Source organism: Daucus carota, chromosome 5, assembly GCF_001625215.2.
Source record: "Daucus carota subsp. sativus chromosome 5, DH1 v3.0, whole genome shotgun sequence".
In the NCBI taxonomy this organism is placed as follows: Eukaryota; Viridiplantae; Streptophyta; class Magnoliopsida; order Apiales; family Apiaceae; genus Daucus; species Daucus carota.
The window spans coordinates 5,528,495-5,548,727 of record NC_030385.2 but is presented as its reverse complement, the minus strand read 5'-3'; the positions used below and the strand labels follow the sequence as shown (position 1 = coordinate 5,548,727).

General features: G+C 34.2%; 1 protein-coding gene and 1 long non-coding RNA gene across 3 annotated transcripts; one reads left to right on the top strand and one right to left on the bottom strand.

Annotated features, from left to right (window-relative positions):
• Nucleotides 1-9,038: 9,038 nt before the first annotated feature.
• On the top strand, nucleotides 9,039-10,387 carry LOC108222585 (uncharacterized). Of its 2 annotated transcripts, none has more exons than XR_010292330.1 (3): nucleotides 9,039-9,502; nucleotides 9,593-9,738; nucleotides 9,857-10,387. It is a non-coding gene; the product is annotated as an uncharacterized LOC108222585 (long non-coding RNA). The 2 variants fall into 2 exon arrangements; XR_001807007.2 differs by having other exon boundaries at nucleotides 9,040-9,502; nucleotides 9,851-10,387.
• Nucleotides 10,388-14,174: 3,787 nt separating this feature from the next.
• Nucleotides 14,175-15,693, bottom strand: LOC108220405 (hypothetical protein). The gene is made up of 3 exons (XM_017394163.2): nucleotides 15,508-15,693; nucleotides 15,234-15,371; nucleotides 14,175-14,436 (listed from the first exon to the last, which is right to left on the bottom strand). Exons 1-3 carry the CDS (start codon nucleotides 15,596-15,598, stop codon nucleotides 14,420-14,422), a joined length of 246 nt encoding a protein of 81 aa, XP_017249652.1. The 5' UTR covers nucleotides 15,599-15,693; the 3' UTR covers nucleotides 14,175-14,419.
• Between the last annotated feature and the right edge of the window lie 4,540 nt (nucleotides 15,694-20,233).

Below are 20,233 nucleotides of genomic sequence, written 5' to 3'. Positions count from 1 at the left end.
TTGTTTTTTATAAATATCTTAAAATGTACAGGTCTTGGAAAATTAGAAAGAATATGTTTATACTAGAAATAATTTAAATTCTGTTGGCAAAGTGTTAGTAACAAGTCGTTAGCACTTCTGTTATTAATTGTACCAACAAAATTTCGTTGGGATAACATCGCTAACAATACCAACCAAATATTCCGTTGGCATGCTCGTTATAACATTGTTGTTGTAAAAACTAGAAATCTGTTATTAGTGTATCTGTATTTCGTTGGTAAATTTAGTAACGAATTTGTTTCGTTAGCATGAACTTCCCGACGGGCCATATGCCAACAAATTAGTTTTGTTATCATTCCGTTGGCAAGGTGATTTACCAACGGAAATCCCTATCGTGCCAACGGAATTTTCTGTCATTAGAAATGAATTTTCTTGTAGTGTAAAAGACTCAAAACTTGGATACCATTTGATTGGTAATGAGGTAAAGTTTATAAAAAAACTCAAAACTTGTATGCCATTTGATTGATAACGAGGTAAAGTTGTCCCACATCAAAAAGATGTCAATATAAGACTCAACTATATTAATATTGGCTCAATATACATTGGGCCAGATATAGTTTAAAATTTAAAAGTAACAATAAAGCATTGTGATCATTTATGAATCGTAAAATAATTGTTGTCATGACATAATATATTGTTGTGCAATCATAAGAGATTAATATACCTATAATTAAAGTACTAATTCATAAAAGTTGGTGAATCTAGTGTTCGAAGTTAGATGACCAGACCGCATATATAGGCTATATATTACTTATGTTCGGCCCAATGAATGAGCAATATATACTAGGTATTATCATATATTATCTTGTCAAAATTGCTATACGAGGTCCAGCCCACATATATAGATGGCCCAATAAATGATCAATATATTATCATATATGGTCTTGTCAAAATCCCTAGCCGTAACTGCCGATCCCCAAATTCTTATTGTTCTTGTCAAAATCCCTAGCCACAACTGCCGATCCGCAAATTCTCATTGTTCTTGTCAAAAGTTCTAGCCACGACTATCCCTCGGCAAAGTCCTCGTTCTTCGGTTTCATTTTTGAGGATAGTCATTTCATTGATATATGTCTCTATGTCTACTGACCTCCCACTTATGATTTTGGTCATTGGGTTTGTGTGTGACATGGATTCTATCATGATTGAACTCGCTACATATTTATTGGTAGGGAAAATAGATTTTTTTGCCACCTAACTTATTATTTGTTTAGAAACCTACCACTGAACTATAATTTTTTTCTTTTTTGCCACTAATGTTAGGTTCAGATTTTTTTTTTGTCACTAACGTTAGGTTCGGATTTGATTATTAACACTATGTTATTCTTTTTAGAGTTAATTGCATTTGACACCCCTTTGATTTCAGCATGTTGCACATTGCACCTAATAGTGATATAATAGTGATAGGGCTGAGCAAAAAACCGATTTGAAACCGGAACCGAACCGAAACCGGAAAAAACCGATCCGAATATAACCGATCCGAAACCGAAACCGAAAAATTAAAAACCGATCCGATTTAAATGCTTTGGTTCCGGTTATACCTCCCAACCGAACCGATAAAAACCGAACCGAACCGGTTATTAAATTAATAATAAAATAATAAATAATATATGTAATATATAAATATATAATCTATGTAATGTTTAAAAATCAATAAATTGATTCTAATACTTAAAGGAAACACAAGTCTGTGTTAATTTTTTATGCTCAGTGAATATATATGCTCACTGCCAGGCTGCTCTTCCATTCTGCATCTTCTATTTCCTGTCTGGTACCTCATTTTATCAATTCTGTATCTTGCATGCTCCGCGAATATTTTCCGTATGAGAATTCTAGGTAAGATTCAGTTTTATATTATTGGTCGGAGTGTTTCGTTCATGTATTATTTTTCATTCTTAAATTTATCGGTTTTATAACCGAAACCGAACCAATTATAACCGAACCGGGAGTTTTTAAACCGAAACCGAAACCGAACCCGAACCGGCGGTTGCGGTTTTCGATTTTTAAAACCGGAGATATATGGTTGCGGTTCCGGTTTTATCCCGAAACCGAGCCGAACCGGCCCATGCTCTCCCCTAAATAGTGATATGTGTCTATATCTTTACATGTAGTACTCCATATGTGTCCTAGGTAGTTTATCTTAGAGGACGAGAGTACGGATTTTTTACTCAGAAAGGAAATCTCAAAATTAACTTATGGAACTATATTTATAAAAAATGAGAACCTTAAAATACGTGACAAGTAGTGGTAAATAACTATAAAGTCAAGTGATACTATATATTTGTGGAGTCTTAAAATAATTTATAAAACTAAATTTTTTAGGTTCTTAAAATGCTTGTTAAACTCTCATACTTCAAGGTAAACTAGCTAAGGGACATATAGATGACTGTATATAATGTTATAGACACATATCATATCACCATAATATTGCAGACTACCACCATGTTTTTATAATGCTAAAAAAATAACATATTGTTAATAATCAAATCAAAACATAACGTTAGTGACAAAAAAAACCAACGTTTTTTTAAGGAAAAAAAAACCAACATTAAATTTTATTCAGAAAAAATAAAATAAAATATTTTTTGAAATTTTTTGGAGTCTCAAAATGTGTGTCCAACTTTCGTCCTTCAAGGTAAACTACCTAGGACACTACATAAAGATATAGACACATATCAGATCGCCATTATATTGCATACTAACACTATATTTTAATAATACTCCCTCCGTCCCATTTTAACTGCTTTTGACTTTTTTACACGTATTTTAAGATGTTAAAAAAATTACATCTAAACATGATTATTTTTTATAAAATTTATATCAAATAAAAGTTTAAAGTCTAAACTTTTATTTGATATAAGAATTGAAATTTTTTATTGAGTGTAGATATTGTTTTTTCACACCTCAATATACGTGTTAAAAAGTCAAACATCAGTTAAAATGGGACAGAGGGAGTACTAAAAAAATAACATATTGCTAATAATCAAATCCGAACCCAACGTTGGTGACAAAAAAAAGTCTGAACCTAACATTAGTGACAAAAAAGAAAAAAATTATAGTTCAGTGGTAGGTTTCTAAACAAATAATAAGTTGGGTGGCAAAAAAATCTATTTTCCCTTATTTGTACGTGATTTCTTGAATTTATATAGTATGTTTTGATAATCATCTATTCATTAATTTCATTTCATATGTGAAAACTTGTGCATAGATATGGCAGTTTTACCCGACCCGTTCCGACTCGGTTGAATCTATCGAACCCGGTTTTTTTCGATCTGGATCCGTATATGGATCTTATTTTATACCCGAAAAAGTTTGGATCTGGATCAGGATCTCAAGTATTCCGAACCGGGAACCGACGGTTGTGCATATAGATTATCCAAATTCAAGATTTTCGATAAAAAATGGAAAGCAATGAAAATGATTGTTTTTCATTTGTTTTAATTTAATGAATCTACTGATTTCTTTTAATGGATATGTTTTGAAAGTGTAAAAGTTGTTTTAGATTAAACTAGGAGAGCTCTTAGTGGTAGAATTTGCTAGACTATACTTTTTTTTTTTTTTTTTTTTGAATAAATTGTACTCTCATTACTTAAATCATATCTCTTTCGAGTACATGCAAAATAAAATCCGGGGGACTATCAAGCCACTCCCTTTCTTCTGACATAGAACAGGTGGCTTTTGCTAAGCTATGCGCCACACTATTCGCAGAACGATAAGTAAATTTAACTAGCACTGGATTTATGTGCTTCAATAACTCATTACAATCCCCAACTATTGTGCCAAAGATGGCTTCGCCTGGACTGCCATTACATGCCTGAACAAGCACCTGAGAGTCTGTTTCCATAATGCATCGCTGGTTTCTTCTTTTCAGTACCCATGACAACGCTTCCTTCATACCAATTGCCTCAGCCTCTCTCGGTGACCATGCGCCCATCCTTCTGCAGCATCTGGCTCCAATAAACGCTCCCTGAGAATCTCGCATCACACAGCCCACTCCAACACTACCATCCTGAAAGAGAGCAGCATCTGTATTCACTTTCACCCACCCTTCCATTGGTTTCTTCCAGATATGCTCACCCTCTTCATTGTGACAACCTCTTCCCACTTTATAATTCTGAGCCTCTCTCCACTCTGTAATAAACCGTATGGCTGCAGCCTTTACACCAAAAGCAGATCCATTACTTTGCTCCCAGAGCCATTTATTTCTTCTATTCCACAAGCCCCATGTAATCATCACAGCTTCCACACATTGTTCCTTTGTGCAGATTTCAAAGATCTTGATAAAATTTTTAAAAGCTGGCTCATGCGGTAATACTTGAATTCGTTGTTGTACTCCTGTCATAGCCCAAACAGTCCGTGCAAAATCGCAAGTAAATAAAACATGGGTATCCGTTTCTATCTCATTCCTACACCATGGACACTGCACACTCTGAACCACTTGCTTATTTGAAAGAGCACATGCAGTTGGTAAGCACCCTGTACAAACACGCCAAACAAAATGAGTTACTTTACCTGGGAGTTTCAACGACCAAAGTTTGTTCCAAAATCTCTTATGAGTGTTCTCGCATTCCCCTTGCAGCCATCTATATGAGCTTTTCACTGTAAATGTTCCTTTCTCATCGAGTATCCAGAACCAAGAGTCTTTCTTTTCTATCATAGGGATCGGTACTCGTTTGATTAATTCTGCATCCCGTGCATTAAATATATCTTCAATCAGATCCATATCCCAATTCTTGCCTGTAGCATCCATCAAATTATTCACAGTAATGTCAATCAAATGGTCGGGCATTTCTGTTGTTAAGACTCCAACATCCGCGTCTGGTAACCAAGGTATATGCCACACCTTTGTATCGTCACCCGTCCCAATTTTTCGTCTAGTTCCTGCTCTGACAACCTCCATAGCCTCCATTAAGCTCCTCCACATATAACTTGGATTCTTCCCGACCTCTGCCTCAAGAAAGGATGTTTTTGGATAATATTTCGCTTTGATTATGGTAGACACAAGTGCATTTGATTCCTGGAGCAATCGCCAGCATTGCTTAGCCAACATAGCTAAATTAAACTTTCTCAATTCTCTTACTCCTAAACCACCACAACCTTTAGGTTTACACATCTTCGTCCACGCCATCCATTTAACCCCTTTTCCTGTTGCTCCTCTACCCCATAGGAATCCATTCATTTTACGCTCTATATCCTCACAAATACCATTTGGAATTAGAAATAGATTCATCCAAAAATTGGGTAGCACCTGAGTTGCCGAAGACAATAGCGTTAATTTCCCTTGCTTGGAGATATCTTTATTGGCCCATCCCTGTAACTTCTGCTGGACTTTGTCTTTTAAAAAACCAAAAACCTCCATTTTATTACGGCCCATACGCATAGGCATGCCAAGATATTTTCCTGGTACCTCTGACTCCTTTACTTGTAGTATTTCACACACCCCTGCCCTGTCCTCCCTTTTTGTATTTGGACTAAAAGTAATGTTTGACTTATTACTATTTATCATTTGTCCAGATACACTTTGGTACTCCTGCAGAATGTCTTTCATTATACTTGCTTCCACTTGCGATGCTCTAAAGAAGAAATAGCAGTCATCTGCAAACAACAGATGGGACACAGGTGGAGCTCCTCTAGCTATTTTGCACCCATGAATTAACCCATCTTCTTCATATCTCCTCAGAATTCCACTCAGCCCCTCAGCACACATTATGTATAAATACGGTGAAATAGGATCTCCTTGACGCACTCCTCGTTGAGGTATCACACTTCCAAAAATTTTCCCGTCGTGAAGAAAACTATAAGTCACTGTTTTAACACATTTCATTATTCTCTCAATCCATATTTGAGGAAAATCAAATTTCTGCTGCATAAATTCAATAAACGCCCATTCTAACCTGTCATAAGCCTTAGATACATCGACTTTTAACCCAACAAACCCCGTTTTTCCTTGGGTTTTCCTATGGATGTAATGATTCACTTCAAAAGCCACCAGAGCATTATCAGTCAGAAGGCGATTTTCAATAAATGCGCTTTGCTGCTCCGAGATAATTGTATGCAGAGTTGGTTTCACTCTATTCGCCATGACCTTTGACAGAATTCGCATCAGCACATTACAAAGGGAAATGGGTCGTAAATCTGCAACTTTTTGCGGATGTTTCACTTTTGGAATCAAACACACAACTGTTGTGTTGATATTTGCAGGCAGATCCCCTGTTTCAAAGAAATGTTGGCAAAATTTACACACATCTGGACCAACTATATTCCAGTAGGCTTGAAAGAATGAAGGGTTCAATCCATCCATACCCGGGGCCTTGTCCGGGTGCATAGCAAAAATAGCAGCTTTAACTTCATCATCACTGATTGGTAACACAAGTGCTTGTTTTTGTTCTTCATCTATTTGCTTAAAAACAATTCTATTGGACAGTCGTTCTTCCGTATTTGATGTACTGAATATATTTTCAAAGTACTCTGTAATAAGCCCTTGTATATCTTCCTCTGATTCCTTCCATTCCCCACTTTCATCCTTCAGTTTTTTGATTTTATTATGCTCCCTTCGTGCCGAGGCATATTTGTGAAAGAATCTGGTGTTTTTGTCACCATCACGAAGCCAGAATTGCTTGGCTCGTTGGCGCCAAAAGATTTCTTTCTTTTCGAGTAATCTCAGATAATGCCTTCTTGCTTCATCATACTGACGGATTCCAGCCACATCTCTTCGGGCTCGCAATCTTTGCATATCATTTCTGTACTTTGCTAGCTTCTTCTTCATGTCCCGTATTAGACTTCCACCCCATTCTTCTAGTTTTGCACAACATCGTACCATTTTTTCCAGTAAATCAGTAACTCCCTCCTCATTCCAGCATGATTGAACAATATTTCTGCATTCACTTTCTTTCACCCACATATTCTCAAATCTAAATCTACTTCGTTTTGGAACATAGATCTGCTTATGCAGTTGTAACATCAGAGGCATGTGATCAGATGTGGACATTTCCAGTACTTGAACTTCCGCCTCTGGAAATAACTCACACCATTCTTTCGAAGCTAAACCTCTATCTAGTCTCTCCTGTATCCATCTTTCCGTCCCCCTCGCTCGCTCCCATGTATAAATATCTCCTGTAAAACCCAAGTCCTCTAGCCCACAGTCCATGATAGTCTCAGAAAACCCATCTAGTAAAGCCCTTGGTTGACGTTGGCCCCCCCGTTTCTCTTCCAAAGAAGTCATGTCATTAAAGTCACCAATTATACACCAAGGCAGTGCTGATTTTGTTGATAAATTCCTGATCATACTCCAAGACTCTTCCCGTCTTCTTCTCTCTGGAAAACCATAGTATCCCGTATATCTCCATTTGCCCATGGTTTCATGTGTACATTCAAAATCTATGTAGTTACTGCAGCTACTCAAAATGTTAATTCCTCCCTCATTTTTCCAAAACAGAGCAAGCCCCCCACCCTGTCCTTGTGCATCAACTGCAAAATACTTCGCAAAGCCTAATTTTTACTCACCGTCTCTACTCTTTTTTTCTTTACTAATGTCTCACTTAAAAAGATAATACTGGGCCTAAATTGAGTATTGATTTCACTTAGAAATCTAACTGTCTGTGAGTTGGCCAGCCCACGACAGTTCCAAGATAAGAGACTCATAATTCTTGGCGGGCCTGGACTCCAGGACCCGCCACTAGCAAGTTTTTTGACCCAACTATTTGCTGGCTTTCCATATAGTCTACTATATCGTGTCCATGATTTTCTCCCAACACATCTGCATCAATCCGTTTTCTTTTAGCATCAACAACTATATTTTCGGTATCCATCTCCTTTTCTGTTGCAGTCATATCCCCTTTTTTCAGCCCTATGATTGCATGATCCCCGTCATTTATTAACATTTCCCTATTTTCCCGCGATTTGATCTTGATCACCTCCGTGTCATCAGGCGTTTGACGTATCACCCCTTCAACCTCCTTGAACCGGTCCTCCACCCGTCCGCCACCATGCATGGTGGTTGTTTCTTTCCTTGTATTTTGTGCCTCCCACATGCCATCTCCATCTTTTTTGTTTCTAAGCCACCGAGCTCCTGTGTTATTTCTTGCATTTCTATTTGGTGCACGTAGCCAGACCCCGTATGCTTTCTCTATCATTTTATCTGGGTTGGCATAAACAATATTACAGTCTCTTTCCGCATGCCCTATGATTCCACAGATAAAACAGAACGTTCCCAGTCTTTCATATTTAAAATTTAACCAGCTCCAGTTGTCGCCTTCCCGTTTGATTTTCAGCCGGCGTTTCAATGGTTTCTCCACATTTAATGACACTCTGATACGCACGTATGGCTTCCATCCTCCTTCAAAGGTACCAGGATCTGATTTAATGTACTTACCAATCGATGAACCAACACTTTTAAGTACATTTTCGGACAAGAACCCTCTCGGTATATCATAGATCTGAACCCACATTTCAACTTGTTGTAATGGAACTGCAATCGGATCCTCCCCTTCCTCGACTTGATGATAGATTAGCATCGCTTGTTCAAATGACCAAGGTCCCCCATCTATAACCTTCTGCAGATCAAGTTTATGAAAGAACACAAAAGAATACCTTTGGCCACCCATTTCGTATACCTCCATTCCTTCTTTAGGCCTCCATAATCCTGCCATTACATTCTGCATCGCGTGATAATTAATGTTTTTCTCAGTCAAAAACTTCCCCACTAACATATATGTTTGCTTTTGTGCCACCACCTCATTGCTTGGAACAATAACTCCTTCTTCCTCCTCATCGTCGATCACCAGATTAGCATACATCTCCTCTAAAGGTCTTGCCATTCGTGTAGCTTACGATAAATAAAATTTATGAATAAAGTTTATAGGCTGAAAGTATTTTAAGAAAATATACGACAGAACTGTCACAAAGACAGAGAGAAAAAACTGTCAATCATGACAGACGCTCGTGTACAGCTTTCACAAGTCACATGTACAGTGTTCTTAACATGAAAGGTAGTATCGTTTTCACAAGTCACTGCTAGCCTATACTTAATCGATGAAATATGCTTTAGTCCAAATTAAGTTTTACCTTTCTCAGTCCATTAATATACATCAATGACCCGTTAAATGGAATAATAGGTTTTAGTCCAAATTAAGTTCTACCTTTCACAGTCCATTAACACACACCCTTGACCCATTAAAGTAATACCGAATTAAGTAAAGTAGTAGAACTATGAAATTGTTTAGTAGAACTATGAAATCTGTTATTCTTTCAGCAGAAGTTCACTAGAAAGTGTCATTTTTGTTGGATGATTAGTAGTTCACTTTGTTTATTGCTTTTACTTTGTCCAATACCATATAGATGGTTCAATGGAAAGCTTTTCGGTAGATGACATGGAGATTGCCTGCAGCCCATGCTACTGAATTCAACTTCCATAAACACTGATATGTACTTTATAGAAGCAATGAATTACAACCTGATGGTCATCTTTGTATCCTTCTCTAACATTTTTTTGATGAAACTTAATGATGTATTCGGATCCTGAGATTGTTTGATTTTGCTTAACCATCTGACATATTAGATCTCTTTCCTTCAAGTTCTTTTGTTGTTCAGCAATGGACCATAGCAGCACACATCTCTTTGGCAGTTGGCAGAGTTTCAATTACGGCAATTGGGCCATGGATGCATACCTTTGTGCTTTACATCTGGTAGTAGGAATCGCAGCCGGTAATTCAAAATGATGCATATTCTATCTCTTTGGCTTCGTTCAAATTTTTATTTTTCTTTTTAACTACTTCCCGTTGCTTACTTGTGCTCTCCATCACTGTAACTTCTGCAGCTGCAGATCCCTTATTCAATGCATTTGCTACTGCTGCATTTTTGAAGTTCGGGCCTCATGTCTTGGTATCCCGTGTTGTTGTGCTTGCAATATAAACTGAGGTAGTGTTTGTTTTGATTTTATACTGATGAAGAATTTGACCAAGAGTTTGTACACATACTTCGTCGACAGAGCATAGTGTTTTCCAGAGGAACATACTTCGTCGACAGAGCTACATAGTGTTTTCCAGAGGAAGTTTTGATTTTATACGGATGAAGAATTTGACCAAGAGTTTGTACACATACTTCGTCGACAGAGCATAGTGTTTTCTAGAGGAAGTTCGAGATATCCAGGAGTTACTCTACAAAAATGCTATTAGTTATTATCTTTCTAGTACTTGTATGCTTTTAGTTATTTGCAAAACTTGTAGGCTTTAAGTTATTTGCAAGACTTGTATGCATTAAATAATTTCTGTAGCTCATGGATTTTGATGGTGCTTGTGGTTTTAAGACTGATTGATTGTAATATTCAAATTTGATGGGAAATGCAATATTTAAAAGGTGTTTTCTTTAAAAAAAAAAAATATTTGTGGGGCTCATCTTTTAGAAATCAGACATCTTTTGCAACACACCACTATGTTAATATGTTACTATAGGATCTCAAAGATGTTATATTATTCTATAGCAACACAACTAATAGGTACTTATACTTATTGCTCAAGACCCAACATGGGTTTGGTGTTACTATAGCCTTTTTTTGACCTATAGCAACATCAGATGCGGTCTTTTGAGACACACGTTTGGTGTTGCTATATACCATCTATGGCGTAGTGCAGGCATTCATGTTAAGAAATGTGCTTAATTGCCGAATGTCAATTACAAAGAGGTTGGACCTGTCTATATAACAATGAGATGTAAAAATTTGGATATTTTGATCTTGTACATATTTTTCAAATATATTTAGTCCCACCTGTGAATCAATTCTTTATGGTTCAAAACCAAGTGTAAGGTTTTACTATTCTGTAAGAGATGCAAGAAACTGATTAGCATTAGGCATGAAGAGGTTCATATTTCCTCATCAGTTTGATCCTCAATATTTTGGGGAGAGATTATTATTATTATGTAGTGTCCGAATCCAAATTAGGTGGCAACCTCAAGTTGCAGGTCAGGTCATGCCTAACCAGGCCAGCCTGAGAAAAGAAGATCTAGCAAGATTCATACATTTAACATGATGCGGAGATGGAGATTTTATTCACAGAGAACAAATATCATTCGATTTGGTACCTTTTGGAACGGGAGATAATTTAGCAGTGAATCGATTCAGAAACAACATTCACGATCAACACTGATTTGCAAGAGTAGAAGAGCTTTGGCAGTAGATCATATTTGGAGTGACATTACCTTAGTTGCTCTCCTCATCTTCTTTACAGTAAAGCAGATTCCAGAGAACACAGTTCAGTTACAGTGAATATGGACCCCAATATTAGCTAATATTCCAGCAATGATGATGTTTCTCAGACAAACTTAAGCCATTTGGTCCACATTATTATGTACTCAGGCATATATATATAAGTTGATAACGTACGCATCTAGCTACGTGAGGCGAGTGTTGGAATCTTGTCAAATATACGATGCTTAATTATCGATAAATAAAAATAAATAATATGCATATCTTCATCTCTCAATATGTGTGGTTTCAGAAAAAACTCTATCTGCAGAGAAACACAACATGTGGTTATTGTACAAATGAGGAATCCATTCTGTATCCAGAACATAATTAATATTTGAAAAAGATGAAATGTAACATCAATCGATACACTAAATATTCGATCTCATAGCTTCCAACTGCTCTATGTTAATGTGATTCGGGGAGTAAAAGCCTACAATTAGAAGTTTATTATAGAACTTCTTATTGTACATGATATGAGAAGCAGAAAACTAAGAAATATACATGCATTTTAATATATTTATTTTCTATCGAGATTTAATATATGTAAGATAGAACTCATGATGAGTTTCTAAGCTACCTATTTGAAATAGGATTTGGACCACTAGGAACTTCGTGAGCACTGGCATTGACAGCTCGGTCTCGCCACATTGATCCTTGCCGGGTTTGAGATGATCTACAAGCCTTTCTATGCTGAAGCCTTGCTGGAATATTTTGTTGCTTAGTAGGTTCTTGTTTGTTGATACCAGTGACTGTGGAGCTGTTTGTACAGAGATTTGTTAAGTTCTGAAAGTTTGATTTGCTTGCAGCATTGTAAGTATTTGAAGCAAGGGATTGCGAGGTGTTTTCTTGATGAGGCATGACTGGCACAAAGAAAGAGAAGATTATTAAGAAGAGGATCATATTGTTGTAATTAAGCAGAAGTGTCATTCTCCCTAGCCATGCATACAACTTAGAGAATCATGATAAACCCTCATTAGTAGCAATGCTATAAATAATGTGTGTGTCAGTGGGGGGCTTAAATACAAATTTCAAACTTTAATGTTTGTATTTGTCAAGTGGTGGGTAAGGAGCAGGAAGAACTTAAAATGCTGTAGAAAACATACATGTATGACAAGAGAAGAGAGAGTGTGTGAGTGTCCTGAATCTCATGTTTTCTTGTCTGTTTTTTGAAGGTTAGTTCAAGTGAAACTGAAATATTGAAGTATAATAGGTGATATATTCAGTTTTCCCTTCCCCATGTGTACGATAGATCACATGTTCAATTATTTCTTCCTCGTGTGTAACATAGGTCATATGTTCGGTTACCCTTCCCCATCAGTAATTCATACTAGCCATGTGGCTCATTTCAATAAAAAAAACAAAGTTAGTCAAGGGCGACAGCAATGCATATCGCTATCATCTTGCGAACGAAAGGAAAAGCACAATTTGGACCTAAATTTAACACAACTCAGAGACCTTAGAAAAGAAATTGACAGTTCTCAGAGGATGAGACATACAGATGAAGCCAATGAAGTTGAATTCAGTGGCATGCAAATTTCTAGAAATGAAGATTAAATGAGAGACACATGCATGTTAAGCTGACAAAAGAAAGAGAGGCCAGGGACACTTGGAGGGACAATTTTATACATATAACTTGGCAACTAGGATAATGCACAAAAGTATGTTACAAAAATAATAAATGGGGTGCTATTAAGTCAACTAATCAGCATTTTGGGGACCCTTGATCTAATGTTATTTAGGGCCTGCTCTCAGCCACAATACATTCACACAGGCTAGATTTCTCTTTCACTGAGTTGAGGAAGTACTCAGCTTGCTAGCAAAGCCTGCAACATTAATCTGAAAACTCTACAATGGTCCCCAGCATACCCAGAAGCTTTGTTCATATGAGTTCTGGATGTTACAGATAATGTAAAGTTTTGTTATAGAGTCTTTGAGAAATCTGTATCTTTGCCTAGCTCGCACTTGTGAATAGCAGGACCATACCCAGTTGTTTTATTTATTCAGACCCCATGACCTGATTGTGTACTAAAATGGTCTCACGGTTATATAAATCACAAGCTCTCTTAGAGAACATAAAAGTGTTAGTAATATATTTGTCCTGCTTTTTCTTTCTTAGTGAAACAGACGTATTATAGGATATTTTTAGTTTGATTAGAAACATGCCGACTATCTCCATAACCAACACATGTATGTAAATTGGACTAACCGAGCAAAAAAGTTAATATACCAAATTACCAATCCTCTTTGGTGAAATCTTTTTACTATCTCTTTAATCTGGATGAGCATCCGGGAGCGGGTGACGTTATCTTTTAAATATCTCTTCAACTCGGATGAGCGCCCGGGAGCGGGTGAAGTTCAATTCTCTCTCTTTCTGGATCAGCTAGTAGACAATTTTCTGTCTGCGAAAAGGTTGACAGATATGTTTCTGGGCAAAAATCAGTACACAAACCTTACCACTTCCCATAAATTATTTTGGCATTCCAACTTTGCAGGAAAAAAAAAATAAAGAAGCAACACTTGGAAAAATATTTTATATCTGCAAGACTCTGGATATCCATCATTCATAATTTTCAATAGTCAAAGTTCGAAATAAAGGAAATACGATATGTATTTTCATGAAAAAAATTTAAAACATCAAATATTGAAAACAAATCATTCTCTACATATGCAAACCATGATTTAACTCGACAATTAAAAGTTCGATTAACATGACATTTTTAAATCACTGGATGCATAAGTTCAACTCAAACACAATTTCCAGGCACTCTAAAATATATGCTCCAACCGATACCAACAAAATGCAGAGCAAAATATGTGTTATAACATCGAAAATGATGTATTGCCACAATGTTACAACACTGATGATGTCATAGTAATTAAGCGACCCTTGTCAAGATGAATACAGATCTATTATTAGTTCAATCCATTCATCATAAGAAACTTTAGTAATATTTCAGCATCTTGATTAATTAACTTTTCAGAGCAGAAAATTACAACTGAATACCCAGAAGCAGAAAAATAACCCCCATGGCTAAAGCTTACACAATAAGCAGAAACAACAATCAATCTTGGGAAGTGAATGCTAGTCACCAAGATGTCAACTTATTCATTCCATGCTGATTACTACCAGAGTCCACAGTGTTAATCATCGTCTTCATCTGCAAATTTGAGTTCCACACATAACGAAAAACATATGATTAATATGCAAATACTAATTATTTATCCAATTACAAAATAACTATAGCTGAACAAGTACTTTTAGAGGAAAAGGCGATTGGAATAATAAAAGTATCAAGTTATTTATATGTCAAAAGCACCGGCATGTAAACCAATGTAAACACCTATATATATCCAACTCAAAAGACAACGACCAGCGGTAGCCTAATAAACAATGCAGTATTTGATAGCAATTGTCTTGCAACCAAGATTCATCTTTCCTCTCTTTATGTACATTAACTAAAGTACTAATATATATTTCAGATTAATCGTCATTTTTTTACTGTAATTAAGATAATTTAATCATCATTTCTGTTAAACGCACCATAAGATTCTTCAAGTGGAAGTGTAGAACCACGTCAAGACAATGTGGAGAGTCTAACAAAACGTCTTCAAACTCGCCAATTGCAAAGTGCATTATATACTACAAGTCTACAACCCAATATTCTTGATCTTTAATTCTTAATTACCATGCAAAGGCCAAAGCACGTCAGTCCCTCTTACACTACAATTCTACAAAAGCCATACACTAGAACTTCCGAAACCCATTCCTCTAAAAACCATACAACACAACAACATATCCAAACATTTCCGAACTACCAACATTGCAACGTTCAACACAACTCGATAATTCCACAAACCAAAACAACACAATCAGACATAAAAATCCAATCTTTTCAAGAAACAAACAACACAAGCAGCAAAAACTCGATCTTTCGACAGGAAGGAAACAAATTACCAAAATAACGGCGCTCATTAGCAGCCTTGGCTTTTTCGAGCATTTTATCGAGATCTCCATCAAGCTTAACTTCCCACTTAACCAACTGATTCACAGCAACTGACCCAATTCCCATCCCCAAAACATGCTCCCATGGATCTTTTTACATGTACCAACAAACCCAAATCAGTCATTTACACATACAACTTAAAACGACATGTATGCATTAATGTATGTAAATTCTTGATTATGTGTGAAAATGTGAAATTGAGTGGAGAAAGAAAGGGGAGCTTACGACGCATTAAGGGGAGTTTGCGGAGGGCGTTTGAGTAGATTTGGGTGCTGAAGCCGAGGAGAGCTCCGATCAACGTCGCAGTCGCCGACATGATATGAGTGGTGGTTGGAGATTAGCCGGCGAGATAAATGTGAAATTTGGATGAACGGTGGAATTTGTTTGAATTGATACTGATATGATTAATAATTACGAACATACTAATTCTTTTTTTTTTTTAATGAAATTACGAACATAGTTCTAAAATCGACCATGTGAGCTATTAATCACCCAATCAATTACTATAAGATATTCTACTATTAAATCTTTTAAATTCAACAAAATTTAAATTAATACAATAAATTTAATTAATTAACAATAATATAATTAATATTTATTCGACTAATATACTGATTATCGTTTTTTTTTAACTGGATACTGATTATCGTTCTAAATAATAATTAATCGAATTCATGGTCAAACCGTGTCTGATTTTGATTTTAGTTTTTTACGGCACTAAGTTATATCATAAAAAAATATTATTATTATTATCATTTTATATAATTATAAAATATAATATATAATTTCATTATCTTAAATAAAAATTTTATTTGAAAATATCAATAAATTTTAACGAAGCAACATTCTATAATTGGATACTTTTATATAATTTTATTTATTATTTTAATAATTTTAGTAGGAATACTTTAAAATATTAACGTGAAACGACTCTGGTTGTTCTTTTTTTTTTTGACAAATGCAAGAAAATTTCATTAACTTGAATATAATACAGTCGGGACAAACCCCCAACTGTCGATACAACCAGGTGGTAAAACAAATAACATGCTAAAAACAATTAGATGATTTGTTTCCTGATCGTTTAACAGATAGAATTCAAAAATTCTTGAAGCAAAAAAACAAAATCAAAGACATCCCAAGCGATCCAAATTGCACCAAAATCTCTGGAAATGGTAACATCGCAATTGACCATATCACATAAAAACTATTGTTGGCCCAATGTTCAGAAACACCAATCGCATAAATCGAGATTGGAGAAGTGGCACCACAGCTATCTACATGCCGGATACCAGCTATAGACTTGCCGAAGGCACCCCAGCTATCTACATGCCGGATACCAGCTATAGACATGCTGAAAGTGTAAACCCGTAAATGATGAACAATCTTTGATTGTGAAAGGTGAGCTCTTGCAATAATCACCACCGTCCTAGATTCGATACAATTTTTGTAGATCACCAAAAATATCAAGAAACTCATTTTCAACAGATCCAACACGAAATAAACCCAATCATGACTAAAGAAAAACATAACAAACACTCCAAAAGGAGAGACAAATCACATACTCCAAGAGGAAAGACATACAAACACCAAAAAAATTTGGTTTTATTGAAAAGAAATTAACAAAAATAAAAAATAGATAATGAAGGGGTTGGGGCTTTCCACCGGAGAAAACCAGTGGAAGCCCCTCGATTTACTTGAAAAAGAACAAACCCTAATATTGGCCAAAGAGTTTTTAGAGTACTTGCGTCATGTAAAGTGAGTAAATCATATTTAGAGTGACTCTGGTTGTTAGTTCCATCAAATAAAAATTATTTAGACATTTCAAGTTAAATTATATATCAGTATTGAAATTTATGAGAATCTAAATGGATTATGTTTTGTTTAATTAAAAATTTATAATTTGATTTAGCAGTCAGATTTTTAAATTATATTTTGATATGTGTTTTTCAAACCAAAAATATTATATTTATATTAATAATAATTTATAAAATTATACTTTACAAAAATATTAGTATGTATGTTGAGCCCTTTTTCCCCAAACGTAAAAAATTGAAAGGAACAAATAGAGTATTAATTAAAATTTAGTAGTAAGGTTGGTATCTTAATATTCAAATTAAACTATAAAATATTATTTTTTAGATATATTGATAGTTTGGTTATTTGGATAACTTGAAAGTGAAAACCGAATCCATATCTAAAATATTTTTTAATTATCAAAAGCGAAATCAAACCAAATCATTTAAAAATCAAAAAAAAATTTATTTGAATAATTTGAATCAACCGGGTTTAATTTGTTTCGGCTAATTGTGCCCGAATGTGAAACTTGAAAAATTGAATATGAATATTGAATATTAAAAACCAGTTTAATTAAAATCAAATTTGATTTGATAAGATTTTCTAACTTAAACTTGGATATCGCATAAATTCATATCCAATCCATGATCATCCCATCTTGATTTTATATTTTGTATTGTTCAGTGCATATGAATAATAATATAACTAGCTTCTTAACCCGTGCAAAGAACGGGTTGCTTTAAATTTTTTTTTTAATATATGTTATATCTCGTTGTTCATCTTTTTTAATTAAAATTTTATACTTATTTGTATTTTAAATCAAATTATGTTGATGTCTATATTTACACATATCCTCAATATCATGATATAATTTTATTAAATCTAATATATATATATATATATATATATATATATATATATATATATATATATATATATATATATATATATATATAGGGGTGGGTTCTGGTACAAACTTACAAACTTTCTGCGTTCAACACATATATAATTTGAATTCAACATTTTCTTAACATATTTTGTTGAACATCGATTAAATTTGTGTTGAAGAAGTACATAAACTAATTTTTCAATGTAAAAACTAAGTTAAACGTATTATATAACTAATAATTATGTTTCTAGACCCTACCCAAACCCCAGAAGTATAGTTTAAGTATCTTTATAGATATATTCAACATAATGATAATTAGCGTTCTACACCCGATGTTGAACCCCAGTTACAAATGTGTTGAATGCGTGATTTATTTATGCGTTATTTTTAAAAATTGTGATGTTTTTTCAAGAATTTTCAACATGTATATTTTCAATAACTAAGCATTAACACGATGGAAGAATAAAAAAAATTCAAAAAAAAAGTTTGTAAGTTCGTAACTTAAAAAAGTTTTTATTTGATCATATCCATATATATATATATATATGCCAACATTCCAGAGAGGGACTCCTTATATGGAGTTACATAGTGCGCCACTATAAATCATCAATTTTATTACAAATTCTGTTATAGAATACATATAAAACGTGATTCCAATATAGAATACTATAAAATAAATATATTTTAAATAATTTAACACTTATAATTTGATTAAAAAAATATATTTTCGAAACTGATTCTACAACAGAATAATTCTGGATGAGTATTATTCTGTTATAGAATCATGTTGAGATATTGCGTAATTTTAGATGATCTTTGGAATAAAAAAATTGTATAACTTCGTTTTAAGTTTAATAATCAAAATTTGCAATTATATTTCATAAAAAATATAATAGAATATATATTATGTATATATTTATAATGGTGTGCTACGTAACTCTATATAAGAGGGTATGTTATGGAGTGCTACCCTATATATATATATATATATATATATATATATATATATATATATATATATATATATATATAACTTTTCTAATATATATATATATATAATTTTATTAAATCTTAATAATTAAATATTCTAAAAATCGGCCGATTAACCGATTAATCGATAATCAAACGGTTTTTTAATCCGATTCGGTAAAATTCGGTTAAATCGATGACTAATTGGTCAAAACTGGATTAATCTCGAAAATCAAGTAGAATATTAAAATTTACAAAATTTGTGGGGAAAATTTAAAATTTCAAAAACGATTAGAATTATAAATATCATATGCATATATGTATTGGAGTCTTAATTAAAAAATAATTAATATATATATTAATGAATAGACATTAATGTCTAATAAATACATTAGTAGTAAAAGTCAATAATAACCTTTATATATATATAAATATTGTGTAATGAGCAAAGGACAGATTGGTCATTTCGTATTAAATTACTCATGGTTGCTCTATTAGTAGATAATAGATAATAGATTTTTAAAAGTTTCAACCTTATTTATAATCGATCAACCAAATCACCTACAAGTGCAATTTTAAAAATTACAATTACATAATATGTTGCACAACAATAATACATTACAAGATATCTTACCTCACAACCACATCACCCCTCTCCTTTCTCTCCCGATGACTTTATCTTTTCACAAATATCTCTTCACAAATATTTTAACCCCTCTACACCAACTCACACTCGAATTGCTCCACATACGCTATTTGTTCCCATCGATCCTCAACCCAGACTCCACCACACCCCTTGTCTAGAGGCGGCTTCAGTGTTTTGAAGGCCTTTGGCAAAAAAAAAATAAAAATATTGAGGCCCCTAAATAATTCTTCTAACTTTTTACTGAGCAAAAGATTCAATCAAATTTTTTTTAATCAAATTTAACAGTCATTTTCTTTCTTTTCTGGAGAATATAGCCAAACCATTCAACCTGATCTCTTGTGACATTGTTATTGTTGTTGAAGGAAGTTTTTTTTGAGAAACTTCTCTCAATAGTAGCTACAATAAAAAAGTATATGTTGAAACCCCTTAAATATCATCTCTTTCTTTTCAAACTTTCGGATGCAAATTTTCTTTTACTGGTCACATTGAAACTTTAAAAATTAAAACTAACTTAAGTAATTGAACAAGATAATTACGAGATTAGATATGGGAACATAGAAACAAGGCTCGGGATGGGTACATACGTGATATGTGTGAAGATGACCCGTTACTGATCCCAATACTTGATTATGACCCGTTACTGATCCCAATAC